Genomic DNA, 26,685 nt, shown 5'->3' with positions numbered 1-26,685 from the left:
CAAATAGAAATGAATGCCACATTTCTCTGTCTTCAATCACAGTGTGTGTCATCAAGAGGCTCTTTAGAGCTCTGCAGACTTCTTGTTTATGCTATTTTCTGTTTCTATTTTTCCACATTTGACTTGAGTAATGTACATCCCACCCCTTCCCGAATGCTCTCTGCTGTTGCTCCAACCCCGTGGCCTGTCTGTCAACCCTTGTTCCCATGGCAATTAGTTAGAAGCGTTGGCCAATTATCTGACGCTCTTGAACACCCACCTGACAAACCGCTCAAAGACCGCCTCAATAGCTGGGAGAGATTTGTGTGATGGGTTAATAGTAGGATAGTAAAAGGGCTGCGGAGGCGACATTGTTGAGTTCATGTTGGTTTATAGTGCACGCTGACCCTATTGAATGTTTTATAGTGATGGGTGTCTATCTACATATTCAGCTGAATGGGACAAGGGCCACAAAAAGAGGACTTGACAACAAAGAGCCATAAAAGCCTGGTGCAGACTTGAGGCCTGCTTCTGAAAAGACAGACGTAAGGAGCAAGTTTGCGTTTGAAATGAAATGTCACAGTGATGTAAACACTGATTCATGGCCAAGCAAGACTTAAAAGCTAAAGGCCATGCTGCACAACCTGTTACATACTTTGCCAGGCGAAGTAACAGATATTGAGTGTCTCTCTATTCTGTGTGTAGGTGACGCGTCCCCTCAAGAATGTGGTTCTCTTCCTCTCGCCGTTCGCTTCAATTTCCCCTCTGGTTGCTTACTTCACTCACATAGCCGAGAAGCTGTCGCTTGAGGAATCTGGAAAACACCAGCGGGGAATGAGAGGAATTTCTGCTTTTCGTTTTTCCTTTACCACCCCCTCACCCCTTGCTCTCTTTACTTTGGACGCCTCTGCACAGCCGGCCTCTTGAGTTTTCTCTTGTTTCTGAATGCTGCCCAACAATAACAACCTCTCATAAACAATGGGGCTTGTTGATTGGGGGGTTGAGAGGGAGAGTGGCCGCTCCTGGCCCGTGCAGTCGGGTTTTGCTGGCAGTAGGCCTCACGAACGGTCCTAAATGTCCGAAAGTACAGGCTACACAGGGGGACTGTGAAAGATTTAAGGGAAACTTTAAAAATGCACCATCTCTGAAGGACCATAAACACATGCTTTAGTTCTTTCTTAATCTATCTTTCCTCCAAAAAGGACTTTGATGGACCAAACTCTGAAAGGGGATGCTGGTCAATGTCAGGAAACCACAAAAGTACAGGGGGAAAAAAAATTTTAGTTTTGGAATTCACTGCTTTTACAGCACACATGGATTCGTAAAGGGAGTCTGGATCACATCGAGTAGGATTTTGAACAAGACGACCTGTCTTTTCAGCCTATGGGCAAAACACAGCGAGAGTAACATTCCATTTAAACAGCGGAGAAACAGTTAAACCCTGTCTGTGACAGTGAGAGGATAATACGGAGTGATGTATCCTGGAATAACTCTGTCTCTACCTTTTCCATTTTGGAAGACGATACTGCACATTAGTGGACATTGTCCCTCATCTGCTGAACCGTTTTTATGACTTTTATATCAACTAAATCAAAATAAAATGTCAAAAGAGATTATTTTGAATAGGATGGGTAAACAAACCACTGCATTTGATTATAATTTCTTACAGGCTGCATACCAGAGCAAGGCTTATGAAAATAAAATAAAAAAAGGTTTTCCAAAATATCTATGATGCACAAACAAAACATTACACAGGCCAGTGACAGGGCAACAGATAGGCATGGCCCCCCCTTGTGGACAAAAACTAGAAGCACCTAGTCTTGCATTTTCTGTTAGTGAACTGTGGTAGAAAGTAAACCTTATGCTACTTGTGTAGTCTCCATCACAGACAGATTTTTGTTTTCTGTCTGTCATCACAACACATTACCCATTAAAGCAAATATTATATTAACAAGTAATTCAAAGAATAACCGTTTAGTTATAAGAGCTTTAAACTTTATTCATACGTTTTAAGGAATCACTTAACATCCAAAAGCATTCACTCACGCGCACACCAAGCACTCATCAAACAGGCGTTCTCCGTTCAAAGTCTTCATCAGCATCAGTGGAATTAATGAGAGGTTAGCTGTCATTGGTCGTCATTTGCCTGCAGGCTTGAATGGATCAGACCATATCTTCACCCCTTTAGATAAAAAAAAAATATTAAAATGGAACAAAATAAACAGTATCAGCATGTATGTAACTGCCACATTACACCACTGTTAAGGCACTGAATTACACATAATAGAGTGATAACTCCTCTTTTCTACACTTGTTTCAACTGTATGTGCAATTAAATCAGACTTCCATTCATCATACTTGAAGTACTGTAGCTGATTATTAATATTATCTTGATATTGTAAACTACTTACATCTGGTGCTCCCTAAGTAAAACAAACAACATATGTTGGCAAGTAGACAAAAAATAAAAAGGAAATATAGCAGTGCACTGAGCCAGTCAATCTGTGTATGACAGACATGATAAATCGTTGTAAAGTATACCAGTAACTGAAACTTAGAACATAAATCTACTATGTGCTCTTACCTACGGGTTGAACATCTGCCTGGTTCACACCTGCCCGGTTCATCTTCTGGACGTCTCCTAGCAAAGAGAGAAGAGTATAGTATTGTCAGAAGATGTTAATGGTAAAAATCACTGTCATGAACAAGATTTTTCACATTAAAGAATGTTTGCTTTTTTGGGGGGGGGTCTGCACTGTTAGTAACATTGGAATAAGTGTATCCACATTATTCTACTGCATGTCCGGACTGTAGCTTTCCATCTGTGTTGGCCAGAACTGGCTCAGATTAAAGACTGTCCAATAAGTGGATTGGCTGTACAAAGAAACAAACTGGAACCACAACTATTTAACTGAATGGATTTTCCTGGCACCGCTCTATCTTTGTCTTAGTTGGCTTAACTACATGTTTATGGTTTTGGAAAAGTGGAAGGGAAACCTCTGGGTGTCCAGTTAAAACTCCTATTGCGTGCTTGCAAGTCGAGGTGGATGGCACTTTTAACTTTGGCCACATTTAGCTAAACAATTCATGTAGATTACAGTGTATTGCCCCTTTGCCAAGTAAAGCAACAGTTCGACAGCTGCAACAGGAAAGAATTAGCACAACATCTTTAAACGCAGCAACATATTACTAAACAACATTGGTAAACTGTCTGATAGTGTAACTGAAATGTTAGAAAAGCTGTTACTTACTGTACTCGTTTTTATGCGTGAGCGGGTAGAAAAATATGGGGTAAAACGCAACGGCAACAGCCGTTACAAAGCCTCCAAATACCAACGCTATTCTCTTGTTTTTTGACATTTTATTTCTGCATCGGCTCACCTCCAAGTGAACGCAGTGTTTACATAAAATGTTTCCGGTGTAAAAGGTCAGCAAACACGCGGCGGCGTCAAGGTAGTTTGGTTCTTCTGAGCTTCCGTACTGAAGTAGTCACATGCTGCAGCACGACAATAATAAGGAAGTCTGGGTGAAGATGATTTGAGAAGTTATTTAACCAACGCTTCTCTTCTTTGTTGGGCTAAAAAAAAAAAGAAAAAAAGATGAGATTTTTAGTCGTTGTTGTGTGTTGTCTTTGCTGCTGTTACTCAGCAGAAGAAAACAAGCCAATTCAAACATTTGTTATTCCTCACAGTCACATGGATGTTGGCTGGGTGTACACCATTCAGGTAAGTTCTGTCACCCTGTTCTTTACAAGGTTTCAAACTTTACAAGCATATAGTGTACAGCCTGTTGTTTAACAGTTCCCTCTCACCGAATCACTGAGTGTGTGTATTTTTCATATTACATCATGCAAATGAGTGTGTATTCTCCCTAGGAGAGCATGCACGCCTATGCAGCCAATGTGTACACCACTGTGACTGAGGAGCTGTCAAAGGCTCCCGACCGCAGGTTCATCGCTGTGGAGCAGGAGTTCTTTCGACTGTGGTGGGATACTGTGGCCACAGACTCCCATAAGAAACAAGTAAGGACACATGATGGGTCAATACTCCGTACTGACATAAAATAATGCAAGATAGTTTCGATAAATGACCTACACAAGATACATTCTTTTAAAGGGATACTCCTGTATTGCACTTTCATAAAGTTTGGGCACTTGCAGGAACATATTACACAAAGAGTCCATCAGAGGGCAAGATATTCTGATTTTAGTTCCTGTTTTTACAGGCTAATTCGGTCTTCCCATGACCAAATTGTTGGAGTGACCCTTTAAATACACAGTAACTATAATTGAACATGTTATATGGCTTGGTTGACTTTCTAGGTACGACAGCTTGTAAAAGAGGGTCGACTTGAGTTCATCATTGGGGGCCAAGTGATGCACGATGAGGCTGTAACTGATCTAGACGATGAGATACTACAAATGACCGGTAGCACAACACATTTCCTGCCCCTGTAAATGTCAGTTTGAGAGAATGAGGTATGTAGTAGACTTTGTTTTTCTCTGTGCTTTCTCAGAGGGTCATGGTTTTCTCTACGAGACGTTCGGGGTGCGTCCTCAGTTTTCGTGGCACGTGGATCCATTTGGAGCCTCTGCGACCACACCAGTCCTCTTTGCCCTGGCTGGGTTCAACGCCCACCTCATCTCCCGCATTGACTACGACCTCAAAGACGCCATGCAGAAAAACAAGGTATTAGTTGATGCTTCAGTCCAAATACTACTGCCATCAGTGAAGGGAATACTTTTTAAAAATTCCCAAATTGTACAAACGTCACCACAGATCACATTGACAAGCCAAGGAACACATTTCTTTGGGAGCTGTTATTATACACTTTCATCAGAAAAAGAAATTGGCATTGTCAATCTAACCTTAAAATGTTACATAATAGTCACAGCATGTTGTTTATCTATTTTTTTTTGGTACAGAAACTACAGTTTGTATGGAGAGGTTCTCCCTCTCTAAAAGAGAAGCAGCAGATCTTCACTCACACTATGGACCAGTTTAGCTATTGCACCCCGTCCCAACTGCCATACTCCAACAGGTAGTCCATGTTTAGACTCTTTATTGGTAACAGACAGAAATGCCTTGAACTCTTGACCTACTCGGTTCAATATCACCATTATTTCATATCCATATTTGTAAAATTTCTATTATTGAATAGACAAACTGTAGGTTTTTCATCAAATGGAAACATGTTCTTACGTCTCAGCTCTGGTTTCTATTGGAATGGAGTTGCCATGTTCCCTGATCCCCCTAAAAACGGAGTTTACCCTAACATGAGCCTGCCCGTCACCAAGGATACAGTACAAGCCTATGCCAAGACTATGGTGGAGAACATCAAGCAGAGGGCTGCGTGGTTTAGGACGAACCATGTGCTCTGGCCATGGGTGAGTAAATAGAAACTTGTGATGCTTTTTATTTAATGTCAAAACATCAGTTTTTATAGTTATTGTAATTACTTGACAAACCCTTGTTTTTTTGTTCTTTAGTAGATAAATGTGTAACTAAAATGTCCTGCACTGTCCTCGTGTTTCAGGGCTGTGACAAACAGTTCTACAACTCATCTGTCCAGTTCAACAACATGGATCCTCTAATGAAGTACATCAACCAGAACAGCAAAGAGTTTGGGGTGACAGTCCAGTATGCTACTCTTAGTGAATACTTCCAAGCCATCTACCAATCAGATCTTGTCTGGGAGCTCCGTGGGAGTGAAGATTTTCTGCCATATTCCACTGGTGAGAATCTGTATTCTGAAACATAAAACAAAGCACCACCTACTTCACATCAAAGGACAAAGAAACACAATTTTCTTGTTGAAATCATCTACTGTGGCCAATTTATTTCTTAGAACCGCACCAGGCGTGGACAGGGTTTTACGCCTCCAGAAATGTTCTGAAAGGAGTGGCCCGACAGGCCAGCTCCCAGCTGCAGGCAGCAGAGACTCTTTTCACCCGCTACCGAATCAGCTTCCCTGACGGACCTGTAGCTAAAGACTGGGCCCTGGATAAACTGAGGGCGCTTCGCTGGGCTGTCTCAGAGGTAATTTGTCAAAATATTTGACTCCTTAATCAGAAAATAAAGCTAGCAGATAGTGTCTGTCAATGTTCAAACACATGATAAAGATTACAAAATTAAACTGGTTTGTGATCAAGCCAATTTAACACCTGAAATGCACTGTGTGTATTTAGGTCCAGCACCATGATGGCATCACTGGCACGGAGTCTCCCAAGGTGGCAGACATGTACCTGCAGCATCTCATGCAGGCCGCGATGGGAGTGGATGAGCTTCTGGCTGCACTCTTCCTACTGCCGCACAACCTCAACATACCCAGCATCCTCGGCAGCCGCTACCACAGAAAAGGTGTTTGAAGGGGACTGCAGCTTACATTAGCAGGCTAATATATGTGCTTTGAGCTAAAAGCTAATACTAACTTGTAGTTTAGTCAACAAGGGGTGTGTGTATTTTTTATATATATATATATATATATATATATATATATATATATATAAAAATACGTCCTTAATCTCCTCATGCCAGGTGTTCATCAGTCTTTGGAGCAACATGTCATCGCTTACAACCCATTAGCTTGGAACACCACCACTATCATCAACGTCACTGTAACGTTCCCCACTGCGGCCGTCTTTGATGATGATGGACAACCTGTGCCTGCACAGGTGGTTGTAGTTTTTTTTTCCTGAAAACTGATGGTAACAAATTATGTCTTTAAAGACGAACTATGTAACCTTTGCTGAACTGTAGTAGTTACATGAGTTGCATGAGTTACTGGAAATTTGAGAAATAGTAAATCATATTGTAATGGTAGCATTAAGTAGAGACATGAGAAAATCTATATAATATACCATAAAGATATCTTCTTCTGTCTTTTACAGATCCAGAAGTCCGCACATTCCAATGTGACCTACGATCTTTTCATGATGGTGGAACTTGGAGGCCTTCAGCACAGGAAATACCGGATTAAGTTCTCTGAGAAGCTTTGCTCTGGGAGGTCCAAGTGTGGCCGGACTTATAAAGCTAAAGGGGTTTGGTTCGAGAGACGGAACATCCGGGACTGGTTGAAAACGGGGAGGAGGCTCCTGCCTGTTCTGAATGAATGTTACAAGCTGATGTTTGACCAGGATACAAATCTACTGCACAGCATCACTGATCTGTAAGATTGTGCAGATTATGTTGCACCCCATGCAGATATATTTAGGTAGTATTTTCACTAAACGTAGGGAGTAGTTAAAGAATCGTTTACAGTCATATTTAAGCAAAAATCACTGGTTCAAGCTTCTCAAACTAAACTGAACACATTTGGATTTCGAACCTTTGGAAATCCACGCTTTTAGAAATTGCGATGGCCATTATTTAATATTTTCGGACACTTTAAAGACCATAAGATTAACGAGTTAATCAATAAAATAATCAGCAGATAATTCCATAGTGAAAATATTTTTTTTCCATTTATCACTTGTCAATCCAACTTGTGGCTCGAAAAAAAAAATGCCCTCATGCCAGTGTAACCCTTTGATCTCTATGTCATTCTTGACAGTCAAGCAAAAAGGACCGTGAAGATGACTCAGGATTTCTGGGAATACCACGCAAACGGAGATGTAAAAGCAGGGCCCATCTCTGATAACTACATCTTCAGCGCTAACGGTTCTGCTGTGCGGGCCTACAAGGCTGTGGAAATGGAGATTATCCCCGGGAAGATTGTGACTGAGATCAGGCAGCTCTTCTACAGGTGGGGAAAATGAACCGGTTGTAGTGCAGTAAAATGAACCCTAAATGTGACATTCACTCTTACAATTTGATATATTGAATCTTTTAGAGAGGGAAGTGATAAAGACTACACCTACTCCATCACCACCCGAGTCCCAGAATGCTTTGGGAGCAGACTGCACTGTCATAGGCTGGAGCAGACATATTCGCTGGGTCCCCTCCATCTCAACACAGAAGTCATCCTCCGAACGAGCTCCTCCTTAAAGAACAACCGGACCCTGTACACGGATGACAATGGCTATCAGATGATGCAGAGGACATACAGGAATTTCACCAATAACACTTTAGCAAGAGTAAGTCAAAAGAAAACCGGTATTATTAGAATACTGGAGAATGTAGAATAATCCATACATACTGTGCATTTTGCAGAACTACTTCCCCATGGTTCGGGCAGCCTACATTGAGGATGACTTAAGCAGACTGGTGCTCGTCAGCGACAGAGCCCACGGTGTGTCCAGCCAAGCCAACGGACAACTAGAGGTAAATATATATACTAAAAAAAACCTCCCTTTTCAGTTGGTGTTTAATCACAAACAGAAACACATCCTGTGTCCCCCCCAGGTCATGCTCCATCGTCGTCTTTGGAACAACTTACCCTGGAACCTCGGCTACAACCTGACCCTCAACGACAGCTCAGTCATAAAGCCCACCCTGTGGATGATGCTGGGCTCCATCAGTGCCACCTCCAAGCTCTACCAGAGGGAGGCAATAGAGCTGCAGCACAGGCCTGTCATCATGCCCATAGACCAACCACGTGAGGGCTGCAAGACATCAGAAACTATTTGTTTTTTCTTTCGTTTGTAGCGGTTACAATGTTTTTTCCCCTCTTGCACACCTAGAGAGGCCCTTGAAGGTGGAGAACCCTAGAGGAAGGTCTCCTGTGCGTTCAGTGGTCCTGCCACCCAACCTCCACCTGCTCAGCCTCAGTATTCCTGGATGGAACTACAGCTCTGATCATGATGTTCACCTCAGCCACATTCACTCAGGTCAGAAAAACTGGTGGTTATATTGTGCAGTTTTTAAAGCTCTCGCTGATTTTTCTCAGGCTAATTTATAGACTTTTTTTTGTTCATCCTGGGAATTTCTGAAAAGTGTAAAACATTTTGTATGACTTGCATCTAGGTAAGGACTTGCACTCAGAGCCAGACTACAATCGGGTCCTGTTGAGAATCATGCATCTCTTTGAGGAGGGAGAAGACCCCGAGCTATCGAAGCCAGTCACCATAAACTTGAAGGTGCAACAAAAATACTTAATTTCTACATAATAATATCACTGTATTGCAAGAGGAAAGCCTTGCATTGCGATAATAAAAAAAAAAAAAAAAAAAAAAAAAAGAGTTTAAATAATCTTTTTAATGGTCAATGGTCCTGTGTGAACAGGATGTTCTGCAGGGCATAGGGGAAGTAGAATTGCTGGAGGAGCGTTCTCTCACAGGAACCTGGAATATCACCAGTCTGCAGAGGTGGAAGTGGAGGACTGCTGATACCTTAGAAACAAGTGAGAAATACTTTGTTTTTGGCACTGGCAAACATTCTGATGTACAATACTAGTTTCCTCATCCTTTTTACGTACCTTGTTTTGTTTTCTCTCAGACAACAAAAGGTGTTGGACTTGTGGAGATGAAGCTTTCACTGTGACCATCTCACCCAAAGAGATCAGGACCTTCTTCATTCACTTTGCCTCCAGGAACTTTTAGGTTGAACTGTCTTCTGTGAAGACAGCCAATCTGTTAATTAATGCTTTTTTGCACATTACATCAATTTATTGAGAAGCACTGATGTGTTGATTAGGTGTGCACATTCTCTTTTTGACTCCCTGTTGACTTGAACTAAATAAAATGATTCTTTTTGTCATGTTTGTTCAAATGTCTGATTTCACTAACACTGGCCAACCAACACCACATTAAAGAATTTCTGAAATTGGGGATTTGTATTAAATTATGGATGAGAAATCCAAAACACAGTGTAGAACAGAATGGATAGTCTACAGAATTAACTGTCTACAATTTTCCCGGGAATATTTTCTACTGAGGAAATTATTTCGATTAGAAACCTTCCTAGCCAGGTGTGCAGGTATTTTCACCTCTATGTATTGCATTGCTTAGCATAGCCTTAACAATTGGAAGCAAGGGAAAAGAAAAGAAAAGAAGACTAATCGCACTACTAAAGTTAATCAATTTACATGTTTTATCTCAGTTGTTTAATCCAACTATAAGAGGATGTATTAGTTATTGTTTACCAGGGAGTTAAGTCCCCAATACTTATGCTAATAAGAGCCTGTCTCTTTAAGCCCACCGTCCCAAAAAAGCCCAGTCTGCTGTGATTGGTCGGTGTTTCCAGGTCTTCCAGGTCTCGAAGTCTCTGCATCATCATTGCAGCTAGGGAATGACTGCAATGGCAATTTCTATGGCAAGTTACTTCCAAAATGTAATACATTATAGATTACTAGTTACTGTCATTTGAGAGTAATTAGTTTTATTACAATATTACTGTCTCTGAATTGTAATGCGTTACACTACTTTTGCATTACTTTTGAGTTACTTTCGCCAAAATACCAGCAGAAGTTTGACTTGGCAGCGAGCTTGTGAATTTCATCACTGGATCAATAAAGTCTCCTCTTTATCCACTTTAATACACCATAGATTATTCATAATATTTGCATAATTAATATGGATATGCAAAGTAAATAAAGCTATAAAAATAGATAAGTAAAACGTACAATAGGCAAGTAGGAGAAAATAAAAATACTCAATTAAAAGTAGGCCTACCTTACAATTGTATTGAAGTACGGCATTGTTGTAAAATGTTCGTTTAAAGCACTTTGAAAAAGAAATTCATGTTGTTTAGTGTAAAACAGTCTAAAGGAAATGGTCAATTGTAGTGCGATTAAAACTCACTATTTACATTATTTACAGTAGCCTACTTGATTTACAGCTGATATGTGAAAAGGTACACAACCTTATTTAACAGTAATTTAGTTTTACTGCGAACCGTCACAGGAAGTGCTTTTATTTTGAAGTAGCCTACACGGAAGTTGTCTGTTGTGTACTCTTGCTAGCTTGTGTTGAGACGAACGTGAGACCCTAGATGCAAACATCTCCGTCAAGCTAAGTTGCTCACTTTCTTGTGTGTAAAACTGCAACATATTGAACAGTAAATGGTCACAGTAAAAGACAAGCGTTTTTGGTCGCCATTCGAAGCCATTCCACTACAGGCAGAGTTACTCTCTATGGCTGATAAAATGCAATCATATTTACGTGTAGCAAGCCTAAACATTAATTCCCGACATGATTAAATCTGTCAGCGGCTCGGACACACTGCTGTCCGCGCTGACTTACCGTCACCTGTTGGGACACAGATGTTATGAAATAATACTCAGGGCTTTTTTTCTGTGAACAAACGTTTCGCGGTGTTGGGAAATTCTTAAAAAATGTTGCGTTAAAATGCGTTGTAACTTGCGTTACTGAGATTGTAACTGGTATAATACCGAAATTGAATTAGTAATGCGTTATATTACTGCGTTACAGCAAAAAGGAATACATTACTGTAATTGCGTTACTTTTGTAACGCGTTACTCCCAACACTGGTAGCATCTAAATACAACCAGCAACTGCTACTCAGATTTGATCTTTTATGGCAATGTGTTCACGCTACAGTGCTTTACTTAGTTAAAATACTTTTATTTTAGGTATATAATATATGGTCTATTGGTGAAGTAGCATTGATCACTTTGAGGGGGGGGGCATTTTGTCCCAACCAGGGATAAAAATAATTCAGCAGAGGCAGGGATATGTAGACCAGAAAATGGCGTGTGCATTTCTCCATGGATTGAGCGTTTTGATACTGTAACAGTATTATAGCACCTCGATCTGCTTTATAATTATAAAAGACATGGAAAGGTCACTTTTTACAATATGGGACCTTTAAATGGTAAATTATATTTTGCTGCTTTGCAACAAAGTGAAACCATCGTTTTTGCGGTCAGATTTTGAGTAGTAGTAGGCCTATTGCAGATTTAAGCTTTGAATGGTAGTCATCCAATATGGCCGCTAGGGGCGTCCCATCCCCAGAACCAAACCAACTTCATGCTGCGACAGTGACCATCAAAGAGACAACACCCGAGGAGAACAAAACCTCGGCTCGGCCTGTCTGTGTATCACCATAGCAGCTGACCAGGAAAATAATTCAGCACAATGTAAGGTTTTAGTATTTGCATAAGCACGCCATGATCGCATGTGAAGGAGACGACGTTGTTTGCAATTTGGTACAAGATGAGCAGCGGCAGCGTGAGTTCTCTTTCCTTCATAATTTGCTCTCTTATCAGCTGCAGGATTTTGAATTCGAAAAGATTAATCGATATAATCGAAAGATTATAGGCCTATGTAAAGCGAGTCGGCCTGATGCATTTTGTTGCATGTAATGTCACCTTTTTACACTCAATTTCTGCATTGTCCATATTGTGCATCGTTTAATATAACGACTTTATTGTCAAGATGCTGGATGCTGTGAGGAGGCGTTGCATGTGTTGCTAGGATACTAGACTGGGTTGGGCTGATGGAAGAATATTTATATCAGAATTGAAAAAATTAAGCTTTAGTATAATTAGCTAATGTGTATCTTGCCTTTTACATCCTCTGTGACTGTGTCTGTGTGATGTGTAAATAGAAACGAGAGAGGGAGCAGAGGAGGAAACTGCAGCGATTTCTAAGTGACCTGGCCTTACTTGGATCATTACAGGTTAGTGAATGCACAGAGATGATTACACACACACACACACACACACACACACACACACACACACACACACACACACACACACACACACACAGTTAACATGGTCAAACTATTTCTTGGAAATAATCTTGTTTGTGTTGCAGGGCTTTAAATACTTCCAGCCTTGGCTAAGAGGGAAAGAGGAGTTGCTGTTGACAGTCGTTAATGAGGATCTGGTTAGTTTCTGTAGAAAAACACATACAGTACATCTCACTTGCATGTAGTCCTCGTGTGTTTATCATCATCAGTGACTGCAGGAATGACCCTGTTCCCCCCTACCTGTCCTGTCCTGCAGGGTTGGCGTTCCCCAGGGTTTGTGGTCTCCAGAGCCTCCTCCCTGTCGGACACCAGCAGCTGTAACAGCAGCGATGTCTCCCCCAGCAGCAGCTCCCCCAGCCTGCACAGCCGGAGCAGCTCTCCTCTGCCCGGGGAGCGTCCAGGCCCAAAAGACCCTCCGTTGCACACACCCACCAAGACACAGCCACAGACCGTCAGGTGATTGATGCCACGTTGTGTGTCTGGAAATAGAAAACTGTATATGTGTTTAGTTTCAGGGAAAGCTCACGGTGATTGTGACATATTTGTAATGTTTTCAAATCTGAAATTGGGAAACAGTTTGATGAAGTAGCATGCTGACATCCATTGGTGCATCACTTCCTGTTAGTTTTGTACAAAACTAAATACTCACTATAATGATGCTTTGATACGGCAATTATGTGGCCTAGAATTGACTACTGTTGCCCATCTTGCATGACAAGCAGAATGGTTCCACTTTGAATAAATACGTCACTAAAGTGCTGAAAATCAGTTGGTTGATCGGCAACAAAAAAAAAAGTGGGAAACAAAGTGATTGCATCTTAGATTACAGATTAGCTGATTTTCTCAATTTTATAGAGGATTGTAAATTAGATTGAGATTGAAAAACAAAACAAGCAGAGTGTTTTTAATGTCTTGCTGGCAGACTTTAGACACAAACACATTGGTTGACCTCTGTCCTCAGGGACCCCAGCAGTGAGGAGCATCTCCTCCCCGCCTCTCCCAGTGAAAGAGAGATAGCCGTGCCTGTAAGTGCTACCTTCGGCCAGTCTTACTCTTCCAACCGCTAACTTTCTCACTCAAGTCTCATGGCCTCGACTTTGTCCCTTAACAGGAGGTGAATTGCACTCTGTTTTTACTGGCTGGCTACGTCAAGTACGGACGCCCCTACGCCTGGATACGCTCTAATCACGAGCGCCTGGTCAACATCGGAGGCACCGATTCGATGGTTAAGGACACGCCCATGAAACTCAAGTCCATCGCAGACTGGCAGACAGGAGGTATGGAAACAATGTGAGGAATCCGAACATGAAAGAGCTATTGTTTCACTGCACAGATTTAATAATTACACTTTCCATGAGTTAAATCAGACACAGATGTCTTTGCTTGAGTTTACCCTTCATAGAAACTGTTTGTTGTGGATTAGGTGTGTGGAAAAAAACTTTAGGTGCTTCGACATTACTATACTCTGCTAGACTTTTACAAATGTTTAGTACAATAAAATAAAAAAATAAAAAATGCATGCAAAATGTTTCTTTTAGGGATCCGCGTGTGGGACATCATCAGTGAGCTGGTGTGTCTGTGCACCGTTCCGTCTCCCTCCAACCCCTTCGCCCTGGACATGCGTTACATCAAAAGTCTTCCCCTCCCTGACCGCTTCCTCGTCACAGGCGCTCTCCTCAACTTCCTGGAGATGTATGTGGTTTACAGAAACCGGGATGAGTTGCACTATGACAAAGGTAGGAAATCTTGTAAAGTCCTAGAGAAGTACAGTACATCACTATTATGATCATTGAGACCAGCAGGTGATGCTGTTTAGCTACATTACAAAGAAATCCAACATATAGCCCTTCCACATTGAATTTTGAGGTATCAGTGACAGTTTTTGACATTAGGTTTCTCCTTTCAGTGGTCGAGGAGGTAAAGCCTCTGAGGCGTCTTCACGTCCAGTCCCTGCTGGAGTTACAGCGACACAGGGAGAGCTCGGGGTTGGCCGGTAGTCCCACAGTGCAGGACTCTTCTGGAGAGGAGTGACTTGAATGGTTTGCATTTGATCCACTTTCACGGACTTCTTGTAAAAAAAAAAAAGAAAATAGGTTTAAATGTGTGAAATGTCATTAGAATGACTGTATTCAAAAATTCTTTGTCTTGCTGCTTTCATATTGTATACAGTACACACTGTACAAACCTATTTCTTTTAAGGCTACACAGTATATTTACTATAGTTGAACAGTGGTCACATTTTGAAAATGTGAAAACACTGGAGAAATAACCCTGGGAAATGACTCACAGGACTGAGAGTAAACATCCCAGGACCTCTCTGAATGTTCTTCCCTGCCACCCCCAAACTCTTTAATCCTGCTCTCCCACAAACACTCTTCAGGCCAAATATAACATTTTGACAAGTTGAGCGAAACAGAATAATTTATCAGGGTCAAAGCTACAGAAGTTAAAGCTGGTTAAATATGTCTTCTTGAAAATTAGAGCAGAATGAAAAAGCGTGTAGACAAACAAGTGTTGTATAAAAGGTTTTAATAATTTCATAAAATACATAAATATGTACAATAAAATAAAGCAGGCACTTTAACCCCTTTTCTGAGATTGGGGCTGCGCCGTTTGTAATTACAATACATCACGAGTACAAAATGTTAAAATTAACTGATAAAAACCTTGTGGCACATCAGTCAAAAACGTCTTTCCGGTTTAAAAAAAAAACAAAAAAAACGCAACATTGCTAGCTTAGTTTTGGTCAGAAAACACAAAATGAATGGTAGTCTCAGGGTGTACCACTAATTCTCAAGTCTCTCATTTGTAAACCATAAGACAGAAATCACCATCATGAGAGCACGTTATGCAATACTGCACGTATCAATGCGTAGTTAAGGCACCTTTTATGGCTTTGGGAATGTGAACAAGTCGAGGGCTCAGCATAAGAAGCACACTGTAGCATCTACTGACGAGGCTGCTCCATATGCAAAGTCATGGTTGGACATTTCACAAACCTCCTCCCTCCCCCTCCTATTGGAATGCAGGTGCATGGCTGCGCATTCCACACAGAGGCTTCACATGGGAACACAGCGTTCCCAGTGTTCGGACGCAAACAAACCCACAAGTCATGGCAGAGTGTGCTTTACCCCACATAAATGCAAATAATTAGTCGCAGTGGACAGATAGGATCTGTTTTTTTGTTTTTGCAGGATGAGGGGAGGATTTTGTCGACCCTGCACGTTTTGCTAGGGTCGATTTTTTTTCCATCTACAATCCAGGTGCTGCAGCTACCTTAAAAACGTAAGACATTTGGAATTAAACTGATGTGTTCAGATGTGCTCAGAAATTACTAACTGCATTTATGTTCATTACAGACTAATCATTTTTACTTTGTATGACACGCCTGCATTTTCCCCCTCTCTATCTTGGCATCTGTGTAATCTTTGCCAAAACTCACAACATAGATTAAAAGGGTGGTTTTGTCCATTCAATTAAAAAAAGAAAAAGAAAAAAAGAAGAGAAACCTAGTAGTGCCACAGGGTTAAAAACAAATAATAAATCACAACCTGTCACAAATGCCAGTTAAATAAAAGTCTGCCTTAAAAAAAACAAAAAAAAAGAAACAGCTTGTCATCTTTTTCCAGTTTTTCACTTTCATCTGTTGATCATTTGGCCAACAGCTGCTATCATTGTTGGTTTAATTGTCCTATTCCAACAGACCAAACTCTTTGGTGGCTTAAGTATCAAGTAGACTACTTAGAAACAAACAAGCCAACCAAAAATAAAAAATAAAAAAGGTACGGAAATTATCCAGTCTGGTCCACAAATGGCTTGCAGCCAGTCTCGAGTCCTACCATAGTTGTTGGCAGGTGAACAAAGGCAGCCGTCAACAGCATTTTGTGCTACATTAGACGCCACAATTGCAAAAGTCAGACAACTTTGCTGCGTCAAAAACCTTCAAGTCAAAACGCTCACCGATTATGGCAACATCATCTCCCAAGTCCTCATACATCCAAATATGTACTTTCACCACTTCCCGTTTTCAGCCCCTTTGTCCTTCTGTCTCGTAATCACTCCCTCCCTCCGATCAGTGCTGTCATCCTTGAGGTTGTCATCAGGTTAACGTGGTCCCATGTTTAAAAAAAAAGAAAGGAAAAAAAAAAAAAAAGGGGTAAAATCGGGGGGTTCAGTTCCAGCCGTCAGAGGCCGATCCTCGTCTCGTGATGGCTCGGAGAGGGCTGTGGGACACAGAGCCCCTCTTCTTCCAGCGAACTGAAAAGAAAAGACACAGTCAGTGATTAGTCAGTGGTGTTAGCTTGGCAGCTGCAAATGAAAAGTGAACACTGGTGTTTAAAATGTTAATTAGTAGCATCCAACCAGCCTCATTAGTTTGTCAACCCAGACTATAAAGTGTCCTGTAAGGTAATTCATTTACTACTTCAGCACTTGGTTTTCATTACTTTCACTAAATGTGCTTGCTCCAACGGCGCCTTAAGCAATCTTATCTTTCTAAACAACTTTGAGAGCAAAAGCAGAATGTATGCTAAGGACAATGAATCAGGGAAATGGTTCTTTAAATCGTATACCAAAGAACTATTCTGCCTTACAAAGCCAAAATGCAACAACCACATATTCCGTTAAAATTAAGCCATCAGACATCTGTTAAAAATATTAAACTTACTTTGCTATAAAAAAACAATTGTTATTTGAGGGTGAAAAATCGTAGTCTAGTAGAAAACCAAGGCAGCTAATTTTATTTTTCAAATTAAAAATGCCCATACATCTTAGTAATTGAGTTTATTATGCCACATACATAAGGCAGTAAATCTAAGAAAAAAGTAACACTACGTTAACTAGCTAAAGGGAATTAGCCTAGCTTAGCAGAGTAGCAGTTAAGTGCCATCCCTGCGGCCTCCGACTCTAGTGCTATTCACATGATCTGATGTGGCGAAGCAATCTTTAATTCGTCACCTTTAGATGTAAACTAACTCACTGATTAAAATGGACAAGAAAGCTGAACAAGTACTTAAATGTTTTGTGAAGCCTCACCTTTTCCCAGACTGGATGGCAGCGTAGAGCTCTTTGAGATGGCGGCAGATTTGGGCGACTCCTCTCCGCGTTTCCCCTTCACCTCTCCTGGCTGCAGCGTGGCCGAGCCGTCCTGCAAGTCGCTCAGTGCCCGCTGGAAAGAATGTGCCAGACAAGCAGTCATGTCTAGTGCCCGCTCTGCACGGCTGCACCAGAACACTCGACACTGCAGCTGCTGCCCCTGATGTTTGCAGATGTATAAAAACACATTGGGCCGGTTGGCGTCCGCGGCACAGTACGCAATGTCCTGCAGGTACGTCTTCGTTAGCTGCCGACCTGTACTCAGTTCCTTGACCTCGACGTACCTTGGGCGCACCACGAGGGCGTGATCTTTGCTCAGCTTTTTCCCATTTGCGATACCTTCCAGCAGGCGGCTAATAGCGTCGTGGGCCTGCTCTCGATCCAGGGAGAAGATTTTCTCTGTGCCCAGGTAGTGGACCTTAAAAAGAGGGTCGCCGTGGGATAAGGATTCTGTGCGGTCGCGGCGAAAGCGGCGACGTAGCGCAGCCGGAGAGTTCTTAAGAGTCTGCATGAGGTGAAATGTGCTGAGAGACATGGTACGTTTCAGGCTGGGTTTGGAGGAAATTTCAGCTGAGGCGTATCTGCCGGTTGTCAGCTGGTCCTCTTCAGAGCCTCTCCCACTCTTCCACTTTTCTTCTATAAATGGAGCACAGTTGCATCCACTGCTTTTATCTGAAATGAAGAAAAAAAAAAAAAAAAAAATAAGACCGTGAAGTTAGCAGAGGAATAATTAAGTGGGACAGATTGTTCCGATTTAAATAAGGTCAAGGACAGGGTTTCTCTTAGAAATGGGTTGTTTTGACATTGAGTTGAGTTATCTCCTCAATATAAAGCAACCCTTCATTTTTAAGAGTTTTCTTTTCAACTCTATCATGTGGAAAAAAAACTAAACATGCAGTCAGCACACCTTGTACCGCAGCATGGAAAAACAAAAGGCCACCAAACAGGACCAGATACGAAGGTGACGCATGTGAGGAATATTCATTCACCACAGACACCAGTCATTAAATATTTACAGTCTGGTTTGGGCTTTGTCCTTACAGCAGTGAACCCTTAAGAGGCATACAAACACACTGATGAATGGAAACATGTCAAAATAAATTAAAGGTTACCGTAACACACAAAAGTGACACCGGTTACCCCAGGTACATAGCCATGTTCAAAGTCAACCCTGTGCCAAGTATTACAAACATTCATATCACCATGCTTTTAGATACTGGACAATTCTGTGACCTTGCCAACTCCAGTCTTATACAACGTCCACATCTAGCCTCCCATTGTCTCCCATCCTCCAAACCCACAGAACTGCCTGTTCTCCATTGTGTTGAACTTTATTTTTTCCTCTCCTTTCTCTTTTCTTGGCCATTCTTTCAACATCCTAGCTCCTCAGAAGTGAGTTGCAGAGAGAACCACCGACTGTTCCGAGGTTGCGGCGGCCATTGTTAATCAACCCCCTGCGCAGGAAACAGCTTTGCATTCCCCTCCTAAATATTTCTCCTACAAACAATGGCATGCTTCTGTGAGTTTGTCACATCACAAAAAGAGATGCAAGTTGACCTAGAGCCTCGGCCAACCCAGGGCATGCACATATACAGTTACACGTGTGGGTTACAAACATGTACACACACACACACAATTTTTAAATCAAACAAACACAACCAAAATGTACATCCAGGTAAGGCTTCATGTGCATCACTTCTAATGTGATCTGAATAAACAACTACTCAATCTGACGTGCAAAGAGCTGTCACATCCAAACAGTCCATTATGTTGTCGTAAGGAGCCTTTGGAAGTGGACAGAACATTTCTGCTTATACAGTATGTACCACTTTTTCCTGTAGAACAAACATGGAGAGATTATTGCCCCATACTTAATTCTTAATATGATGCAAACACACAAATATAGTACAGGCAAATGTCAGCTAACAGGTTATATTAAGGCTCTATTGTTAATTTCAGGATGCACCATACAAGATAGAACTTGAGATGAAACCATTTTAAACACTTATTCTTCACGTCATGTTCTCCTTCCTTGTATGCCGAATTAACCAACATATAAGTGATTACTTAAGCGGAAAGAAGTGTGCTGTGCGACGTCTAGTCTCAGAAATGAGCGAGGTAACTTTAAATTGGCAGATTTAAGAGTGCTGTTCGGCGAGCACTGAAGGGTCACGTAAAACTGTCACAGTCGAAAACCAGGTACATTTCTGTCTAAATTACCATTATGAATGAAATTATGATTTCGAACTTTTCAAAAGCGTGTCTTACCTGCCCACAGTTTCATGCAAACGATGTCCCCGTGCGCCTCAGGTGAACCGCTGAGTTCCGTGATTTTTTTTTTTTTTTTTTTTTTTAAAACACACACACTGGGCAGGAGGAAGTCTCCTGTCCTGCAGGTTGACACAAACCCCGTTTGACTGTCAATTAAAAGGTATATATAAAAATTAATCGATTAAGCGCACTGTCGGTAACTGGTTTTCAGTAAGCTCTGTGTTGCTCGTGCGCAAATAAACGAGACGTATACAGACTGAATCATGTCCTCCGTTCCCTCCCTGCTCGACGTCAATGAGTTGAGTGAATCGGAGCTCGCGGGACAACCGTTTTAAAACAGCGTAGGCGCGAGCTCGTCACACACGTGGACGAGCAGAGCAGTGAGAGGGCTGGTTGATGTATGAGCAGAGGGAGGTCTGAGGGGAAAAGAAGTGACGATTTACAATAGAAGAGATTTGCATTAGGCTACATGGCAGGATGGATAACAATTATATATCAATCATTTTGTTTTTATACTGGCATTGGTGTTTTAAGGGAAATGTAGGCCTATGGCATACCTTGTTTATGTCAGGCTACATATTTACACTCCCCCTTGTCATAGTTTAAGATTAAAATCTACTAATTTCAAACAGTGTGACAGTATTATGGCATAGTGTAAATGCTGTATTTGCTCTTCATTGAAGCAAATATGATGTTTACACTGAGTAAAATATTCAAACACAAGACACCTGGCTTTTATGGTTCCTTAAAATTAAAATGTTCTAGACGTCTTGTGCAGCATTTCAAATTTCCCCAAAATATTCAGCCTAACATGTTTGTTATTTTTTGGGCTCTCCACTAGAACTTGAATTACATTTGTGTGGGTTTGAACAATGTTTGACCGCACATTGAGTCTTAAACATATGCGGTCTTATTTAGTCCACTTTAAATAATGCGTACAACATATTGTCTTTGAATTATCACCCTTCATTTAACAAAAGCTGCAACACAGCCTGATTTTGACTTCTGCGAGGTGATACTTAATACCATTACTTATACTTATACCATTTAGCATGTAAAAATAAACACTGGTAAATGCTCATCTAACATACACATATTTATTTAAATCCCCAGGAGCTCATGAGGTCCACATAATGCATTTAAAATACCTCAATGAAAGAAGCTGACATCTTTAAACATCTGATTTTGTCCATCAACATTTCAAAACCCAATAAGTAGATCTATACAGCGATATAAGTGTGAGAGAAGACAATTCGTTGACATTTTAGTTTTTTTTAATAACTTAAATGATTAACAGATTATCAAAGTTGTTATTTAATTCTCTGTCAATCAACAAACTGATTAATTGACTAATCATTCAGCACTAATTAAAAAGCTTTGTTTAAATGAATTTTGATAACCTTTTATATTTTTGCATTTACATGACTAATGAAGATGTTTAAATGTAGGCTACGACAAGAAGTTTTCTTCATTTCACAAGCCCGTGGCATCATGCTCTACCAACTGAAAGTCTTACTGTGAGTATATGCAACACAAGGCTTAGAGGAAACATCTGAAACCCAGTAGGCCCTACCTTTCATTGCCTTCACATTGCGTCACAGCCCGTCTCTAATGGGGATCACTGGCCTCACTAGTTCAGATCTGCTTTAACTGTTTATTCTGAGGGCATTTTGAACAGTGGCAGAGGGAAAACCTTAAACGGTTCCATGTGTGTGTGTGTGTGTGTGTGTGTGTGTGTGTGTGTGTGTGTGTGTGTGTGTGTGTGTGTGTGTGTGTGTCTGGCTGGCTGGGTGTGTGTCTGGCTGGGTGTGCCTGATGTGGGGAAACAGTAGGGCCCCTGTTTCTTCTGGGTTTGGCCCAACAACAGTTAAGTTCTGAACGTCACACTCGCCTCATGCCTAGCAGGACACACTGAAACTATTCTTGGGGCACCGGTGACATAATGGACCATCTCATACAGGCACCCACCCTTTATACGTATCTCACAACAGGCAGCAAGAACAGAGTCAGCATCCAAACTGTGGCACAGGCAGGAGTGTAGATGCAGCTCTGGAGCCCTATTTGTTTTTTTTAGCAATATTGCATCTTGCTAAAAACCCTCTGAATGGGAATGTTGGTCGACAATTATTGGATAGATTGATGTGAAATTTTGTAAATACTTGATGCTCCCTAGAGGATAAATCCAACCAACTTTAGTGACTCCCTGATTTATTTCCTCTAGCACCACCATTTGGATGTATTGACATAAAATTTTCTTTTTTCCCCCCATGAAATTTGCACCAATTTTGTACATATATTTACGGTTCCCAGGCAATGTATCCTAATAACTTTAGTGATCCTGTGACTTTTCCTACAGTGTCACCATGAGGTTTGTTTTTCAGTGAAATTTCTCGACAACTATTATGCCATGACATTTAGGAAAGATATTAATGTTCCCATCAAGATGAAATGTTATAACTATGTTTAACCCTTGACTTTTCATCTATCACAATCATCAAGCCGAGATCTTAACTTATCCTGCTAAAAATATCAGCATTTTAGCAATGTCATTGTGAGCATGTGATCTTGCTGATGTTAGCATTTAGCTTAAAGTACCACAGCACCTAAGTACAGCCTCAAAGATGGCTGTAGTTTTGTTAAATATTCATGGAGCAGAAGAATTTGCAGCTATATAAACCATTATTTTTAAAAAGTCAATCCTTCAGAATCAGAGAGAATGTCTTTTTTTAGACTAGACAATTAGCTACAAGACATTAGTATCAGTAGGTGTGGGCGCTATTACAGACACACCCAATTGTTCAGAAACTATTTGGCAGCCATTAATTCAAATGTCTCGACTGCTACTTGGGAATGAAACCAACCAAGGTTCTAAACCTCTCAGGAGGTAATTATATTCATTGTGGGGAAACAAAGACAATCTCGGACTACAGCAAGAAGCAGGGCGAAGGAAAATGGACGGTTTAAGAAAGCAACACTTAATGACAAATCAGCTTTTTGAATAGCCAAAGTCAACACAGTTCACAGCTGAGCTGGGTGGGAATTTGGGGATTTTAAGCAACAAGATCATAGAGTGCCTTTGACAAGACAGGAGCAAGTCGCTGAGAGCGGAAGATTAAGTGTTTGTTGATGAGATTAGCTTCTAATTCATACTAAACAAAGGGAATAACTGACCCAGATCTAGCGGCTATTACACCTCTAGTGTACCAGTCTTAAAAACCAGAGGTGTTGTTCTAAGAAGCCGGTTTATTGAGTTATCTGGCTTCTTAGAACAGTTGCCAGCATTAACAGGGTTGTGATCTCTGTTTTGGTTGTCATACAGTTTTTTGAAAAGTGAAACAGGGATGTAATACTTCTATTCTTGGAAGCAAAGCAAATACATACAATTTAGGAAGTAAACTGACCCTAGGCTCCCACCCGTCTGTGGTAGAAATGTTTTATGCCCAGTTCCTTTTTTCTAAACTGCTGTAAATCAATTTTCATTGGCATTTACTAATATCTACAGTAGCTATGCTTGTCAATAATGAAGGCAGCTTGTCAACAATAAAGGCAACATTCCAGTTTGCTATCTCTGAGTCTTATTGAAGCAAAAAACACATCACTATCTGTGCCTGGCACCATTACAACCAGTGCTATTATAAAAAGAATGTCATGAACTTTTACCTTCATATGATAATTACCAGAGCTGTCAATCACGCTTTAGCTACGTTGCTAGCGTGAAAAAAATATATCCCCATGGGCAGTACTTTGTCCTAAACTGTTAGCATGCTAGCACACTAAATTTAGATTGTGAACAATATGCCATTCTACATACCATTCACATTATACCTGCTAAACAGTAGCACGTTAGCATTGTCAGCATAGCATTTAAGCTAAGCTATAAGTGCCAGTGTGCTTACAGTAAGGTCCATTGATGTATACAGCCTCACAGAGCATGGCTGTAGTCTCTTAGTCTTGTTAACGTACCTACTGAACAAATAATATGTTTCACCATGTATAAAGCAAGTAAACATTATATAAATATTGAAATAATTGAAATGTTTACAGCTGCCATTTTGGAAGTCGATAATAAAACATATATGTGGCTATGTTAGCGTCATTAAGTAATTGGTCTTATTTATTTTTATGGTTAGACAGCTCTTGGGTTGTTTAAAGATGACAGGTAGGTTGTTTCTATAATTGTACTATTAATTTTTATTGAAGATTTGATCATTTCTGTTTAATTCTGACCTTGTGGCATATCTTGTGTTACCGTCTTATGTTGTTTGTCTCTAACTCCTTGTTATTGCTGCTTTTCTTAGCCAGGACACATCTAAAATGAGATTTTTTAATGGTTTTAATTACACTGAAAGAATAATAGAAAATATTGTAATTTATGTACAAACCATGGTCCTTCTGCCACATTTGATCCAAATAAGATAGATCTTTATTGATCCACAGGGGAACAATAAAGGTTTAGCTTACCAACATCATGTCTGATTATAACTATGAATGATGATGACATGATGTTGGCAAGTCATTTTCCCAGCCTCATTTCTTGTCACACTAGCTTTTGTTGTTATTTACTCAAATACCACACACACCTGTACAGTCTGTTCCAGCAGAGCATCTACCTGAAGGAGGAAGTTGGACGAGGCGTGGAGATATGAAAACAGGAATGGTAACTGCAGATTTATGGGGCACTCTGCACTGTTCTCAAATATCTACTACAATAGAGAACACTATGGGGAGGAGTTCTTTTTTTTGGTCCATGTATGGTATGACAAGTGTCCTGCATGACAAGTGTGTTAAAGAGCCATCCAATTCAAGCCTCATAATCACAGCATAGGTGTGTTGCATAATTTTGTCTGTTAATCTCTAGCTGATACATGTCTCAATTGTGAGCATGATTTAGCTTTTTCATGGCAAAGTACTACAGAAAACAATGCAGAAGTTCCAGTAAGTTGATGGGATCACAAGTTCAGTGTGTTGGAAATATGACATAGCCTAACTGGAGTTATGAAGAATATAGATAATACAGCATGTTGGTATTATGTGAAACAGTAAGAGTTGTGTTGAATCCAATCAAGTTACAATAGCTGCTTACGGGATTCAGTCATATAAATCAAAGTCTTTACCCGCTCCTTGGTTACACCTTCCTGAACAAGTACAACGGGCCTCTGGTTTCATAGAAGGAAATGGCTCAGTTACTCAGAAGAGAAGTCGTTGTTGGTGGGGTTCATTGTATGCTGGCTGCATAGTCAGGTTTTCCTGTTATTTGCCTTAATTCAAAGAATCGAATCTGAGGAAATGACTGATGAAGGAGAAAGAGAAGAGATGGGTGGCTGCTACATTTGATAACTTAGATATTCTCATAAATTGTGAATTCACAGTCTGAGAGGTTTTATATCTTTACACGAGCATTACTGCCACCTTAAAACACTTCTAAAGCTCACACACACATCCCATTTTTTGGCTGCAGCTGGAGCTTTGATGTCTCTTTACAGTAAATCTTTAAAGGAGAGGCGATTTCCGCAGGATGTTGCTACAGTAGCTTATGTGCTTCTGTGTGCTTGGAGTTTAGATACGCTACGTGCATTTCACAAGCTGCTGGTTTTGTGGAACTATAGGAAGTTGTGGATCTGATGTATCGCCCCTTGTTTACTGTTTGCAGAATGTGAACATAAAAGAGGCTAGATATGCGCTGCAGAGATGAAAAAATAAAACAGGTGATTAAAAATGTACCCTTATAGGTATCAAATACTGAAAGTGTATTTTTAGGACATGTGTATGGATAATAAAATATCATCATACATTTCCAATCAATCCAATGCAGTTGTTTCATCCAGAATTCATAATATTTTGAAATAAGCGTGGCTTATTCCACCACTTGTTGTGGTTCAGACTGTTAACATGGGATATTTTTTCTTTCCATTTATCCCATATAGTCTCGCTTTGCCAGACCCTCCTCCAAAGCACACTGAAGAAGGGTCTGGCTACTCCACATAGCATTCGGGGATGGGAGGTAAACGTGCTCTGGTTTATTGGCATTTCTTTAAACCAATCAGAATCGTCATGGGCGGCGCTAAGCTCTCACAGAGCCGCTGCAAAATAGTCGTGGGAGAGAAAACTCAGATTGGACAGATAGTCTAACTAGCTGTTTCACTCTACCATGCAGAGATCTGAGGAGCAGTCAACAATAGTCCTCATTAATTCACTGAATATAAAATCCCAACACAAAGAAATACATGCATCTAGCGGAATTTTCTGCGGCACCAGAGCAATCCCGGAAGTGTCACAGAAACGATATAGACTAATCCCATATGACGTGAATGCGGCATGGTGCTTATTACCAAATGTTAGCATGCTAGCAAGCTAAACTAAGAAGGGGAATATAGTAAACATTATTCATGCTAAACATTAACCCATTAACATTGTCGTGGCAAGCATGTTAGCATGCTAACATTAGCATTTAGCTCAAAGCTGTGCCTAAAATACAGCCTCACAGAGCTGCTAGCATGATTTTAAAATCTTTGAGTCTGTTTTTTTCTTTCTATTGAGCCTTTTTATTACTTGGGAACTGCCTGGCTCTGAATTGAACCTCTCGTGAGCTACTGGTATCAGCAACAACAAACAAAGTGGGACGCATTTAGAAAGTTCATGTTTTTAAAGGTCCCATGACAGGGTGCTCTTTGGATGCTTTTATGTAGACCTTAGTGGTCCCCTAATACTGTATCTGAAGTCTCTTTCCTGAAATTCAGCCTTGGTGCAG

The 26,685-nt window shown here is 40.8% G+C and overlaps 4 protein-coding genes across 4 annotated transcripts; 2 read left to right on the top strand and 2 right to left on the bottom strand.

The window, feature by feature from the left end:
- Window positions 1-1,952: 1,952 nt before the first annotated feature.
- smim20 (small integral membrane protein 20) lies at window positions 1,953-3,463 on the bottom strand. The gene is made up of 3 exons (XM_028564679.1): window positions 3,231-3,463; window positions 2,564-2,620; window positions 1,953-2,161 (listed from the first exon to the last, which is right to left on the bottom strand). The coding sequence occupies exons 1-3, from the start codon at window positions 3,337-3,339 to the stop codon at window positions 2,118-2,120; spliced, it is 210 nt and encodes a 69-aa protein (XP_028420480.1). The 5' UTR covers window positions 3,340-3,463; the 3' UTR covers window positions 1,953-2,117.
- man2b2 (mannosidase, alpha, class 2B, member 2) lies at window positions 3,436-9,617 on the top strand. Its single transcript, XM_028564678.1, has 19 exons — window positions 3,436-3,704; window positions 3,854-4,000; window positions 4,301-4,406; window positions 4,495-4,667; window positions 4,904-5,019; window positions 5,188-5,365; window positions 5,515-5,713; window positions 5,827-6,017; window positions 6,167-6,338; window positions 6,516-6,652; window positions 6,869-7,146; window positions 7,531-7,722; window positions 7,810-8,053; window positions 8,130-8,240; window positions 8,322-8,514; window positions 8,600-8,746; window positions 8,883-8,995; window positions 9,141-9,258; window positions 9,354-9,617. The coding sequence occupies exons 1-19, from the start codon at window positions 3,579-3,581 to the stop codon at window positions 9,455-9,457; spliced, it is 3,045 nt and encodes a 1,014-aa protein (XP_028420479.1). The 5' UTR covers window positions 3,436-3,578; the 3' UTR covers window positions 9,458-9,617.
- Window positions 9,618-11,181: 1,564 nt separating this feature from the next.
- si:dkey-19b23.7 (uncharacterized) lies at window positions 11,182-15,199 on the top strand. The gene is made up of 8 exons (XM_028564333.1): window positions 11,182-12,046; window positions 12,426-12,497; window positions 12,638-12,709; window positions 12,829-13,028; window positions 13,534-13,597; window positions 13,684-13,849; window positions 14,111-14,308; window positions 14,479-15,199. The coding sequence occupies exons 1-8, from the start codon at window positions 12,032-12,034 to the stop codon at window positions 14,601-14,603; spliced, it is 912 nt and encodes a 303-aa protein (XP_028420134.1). The 5' UTR covers window positions 11,182-12,031; the 3' UTR covers window positions 14,604-15,199.
- On the bottom strand, window positions 15,085-20,257 carry si:dkey-19b23.8 (low density lipoprotein receptor adapter protein 1). The gene is made up of 3 exons (XM_028564334.1): window positions 19,935-20,257; window positions 17,607-18,338; window positions 15,085-16,829 (listed from the first exon to the last, which is right to left on the bottom strand). The coding sequence occupies exons 1-3, from the start codon at window positions 19,948-19,950 to the stop codon at window positions 16,744-16,746; spliced, it is 834 nt and encodes a 277-aa protein (XP_028420135.1). The 5' UTR covers window positions 19,951-20,257; the 3' UTR covers window positions 15,085-16,743.
- Window positions 20,258-26,685: the final 6,428 nt, after the last annotated feature.

Source organism: Perca flavescens, chromosome 19 (assembly GCF_004354835.1).
Source record: "Perca flavescens isolate YP-PL-M2 chromosome 19, PFLA_1.0, whole genome shotgun sequence".
Taxonomy (NCBI): domain Eukaryota; kingdom Metazoa; phylum Chordata; class Actinopteri; order Perciformes; family Percidae; genus Perca; species Perca flavescens.
Note: the sequence above shows the minus strand (reverse complement) of the source record. Positions and strands in the feature narration are given on the sequence as shown.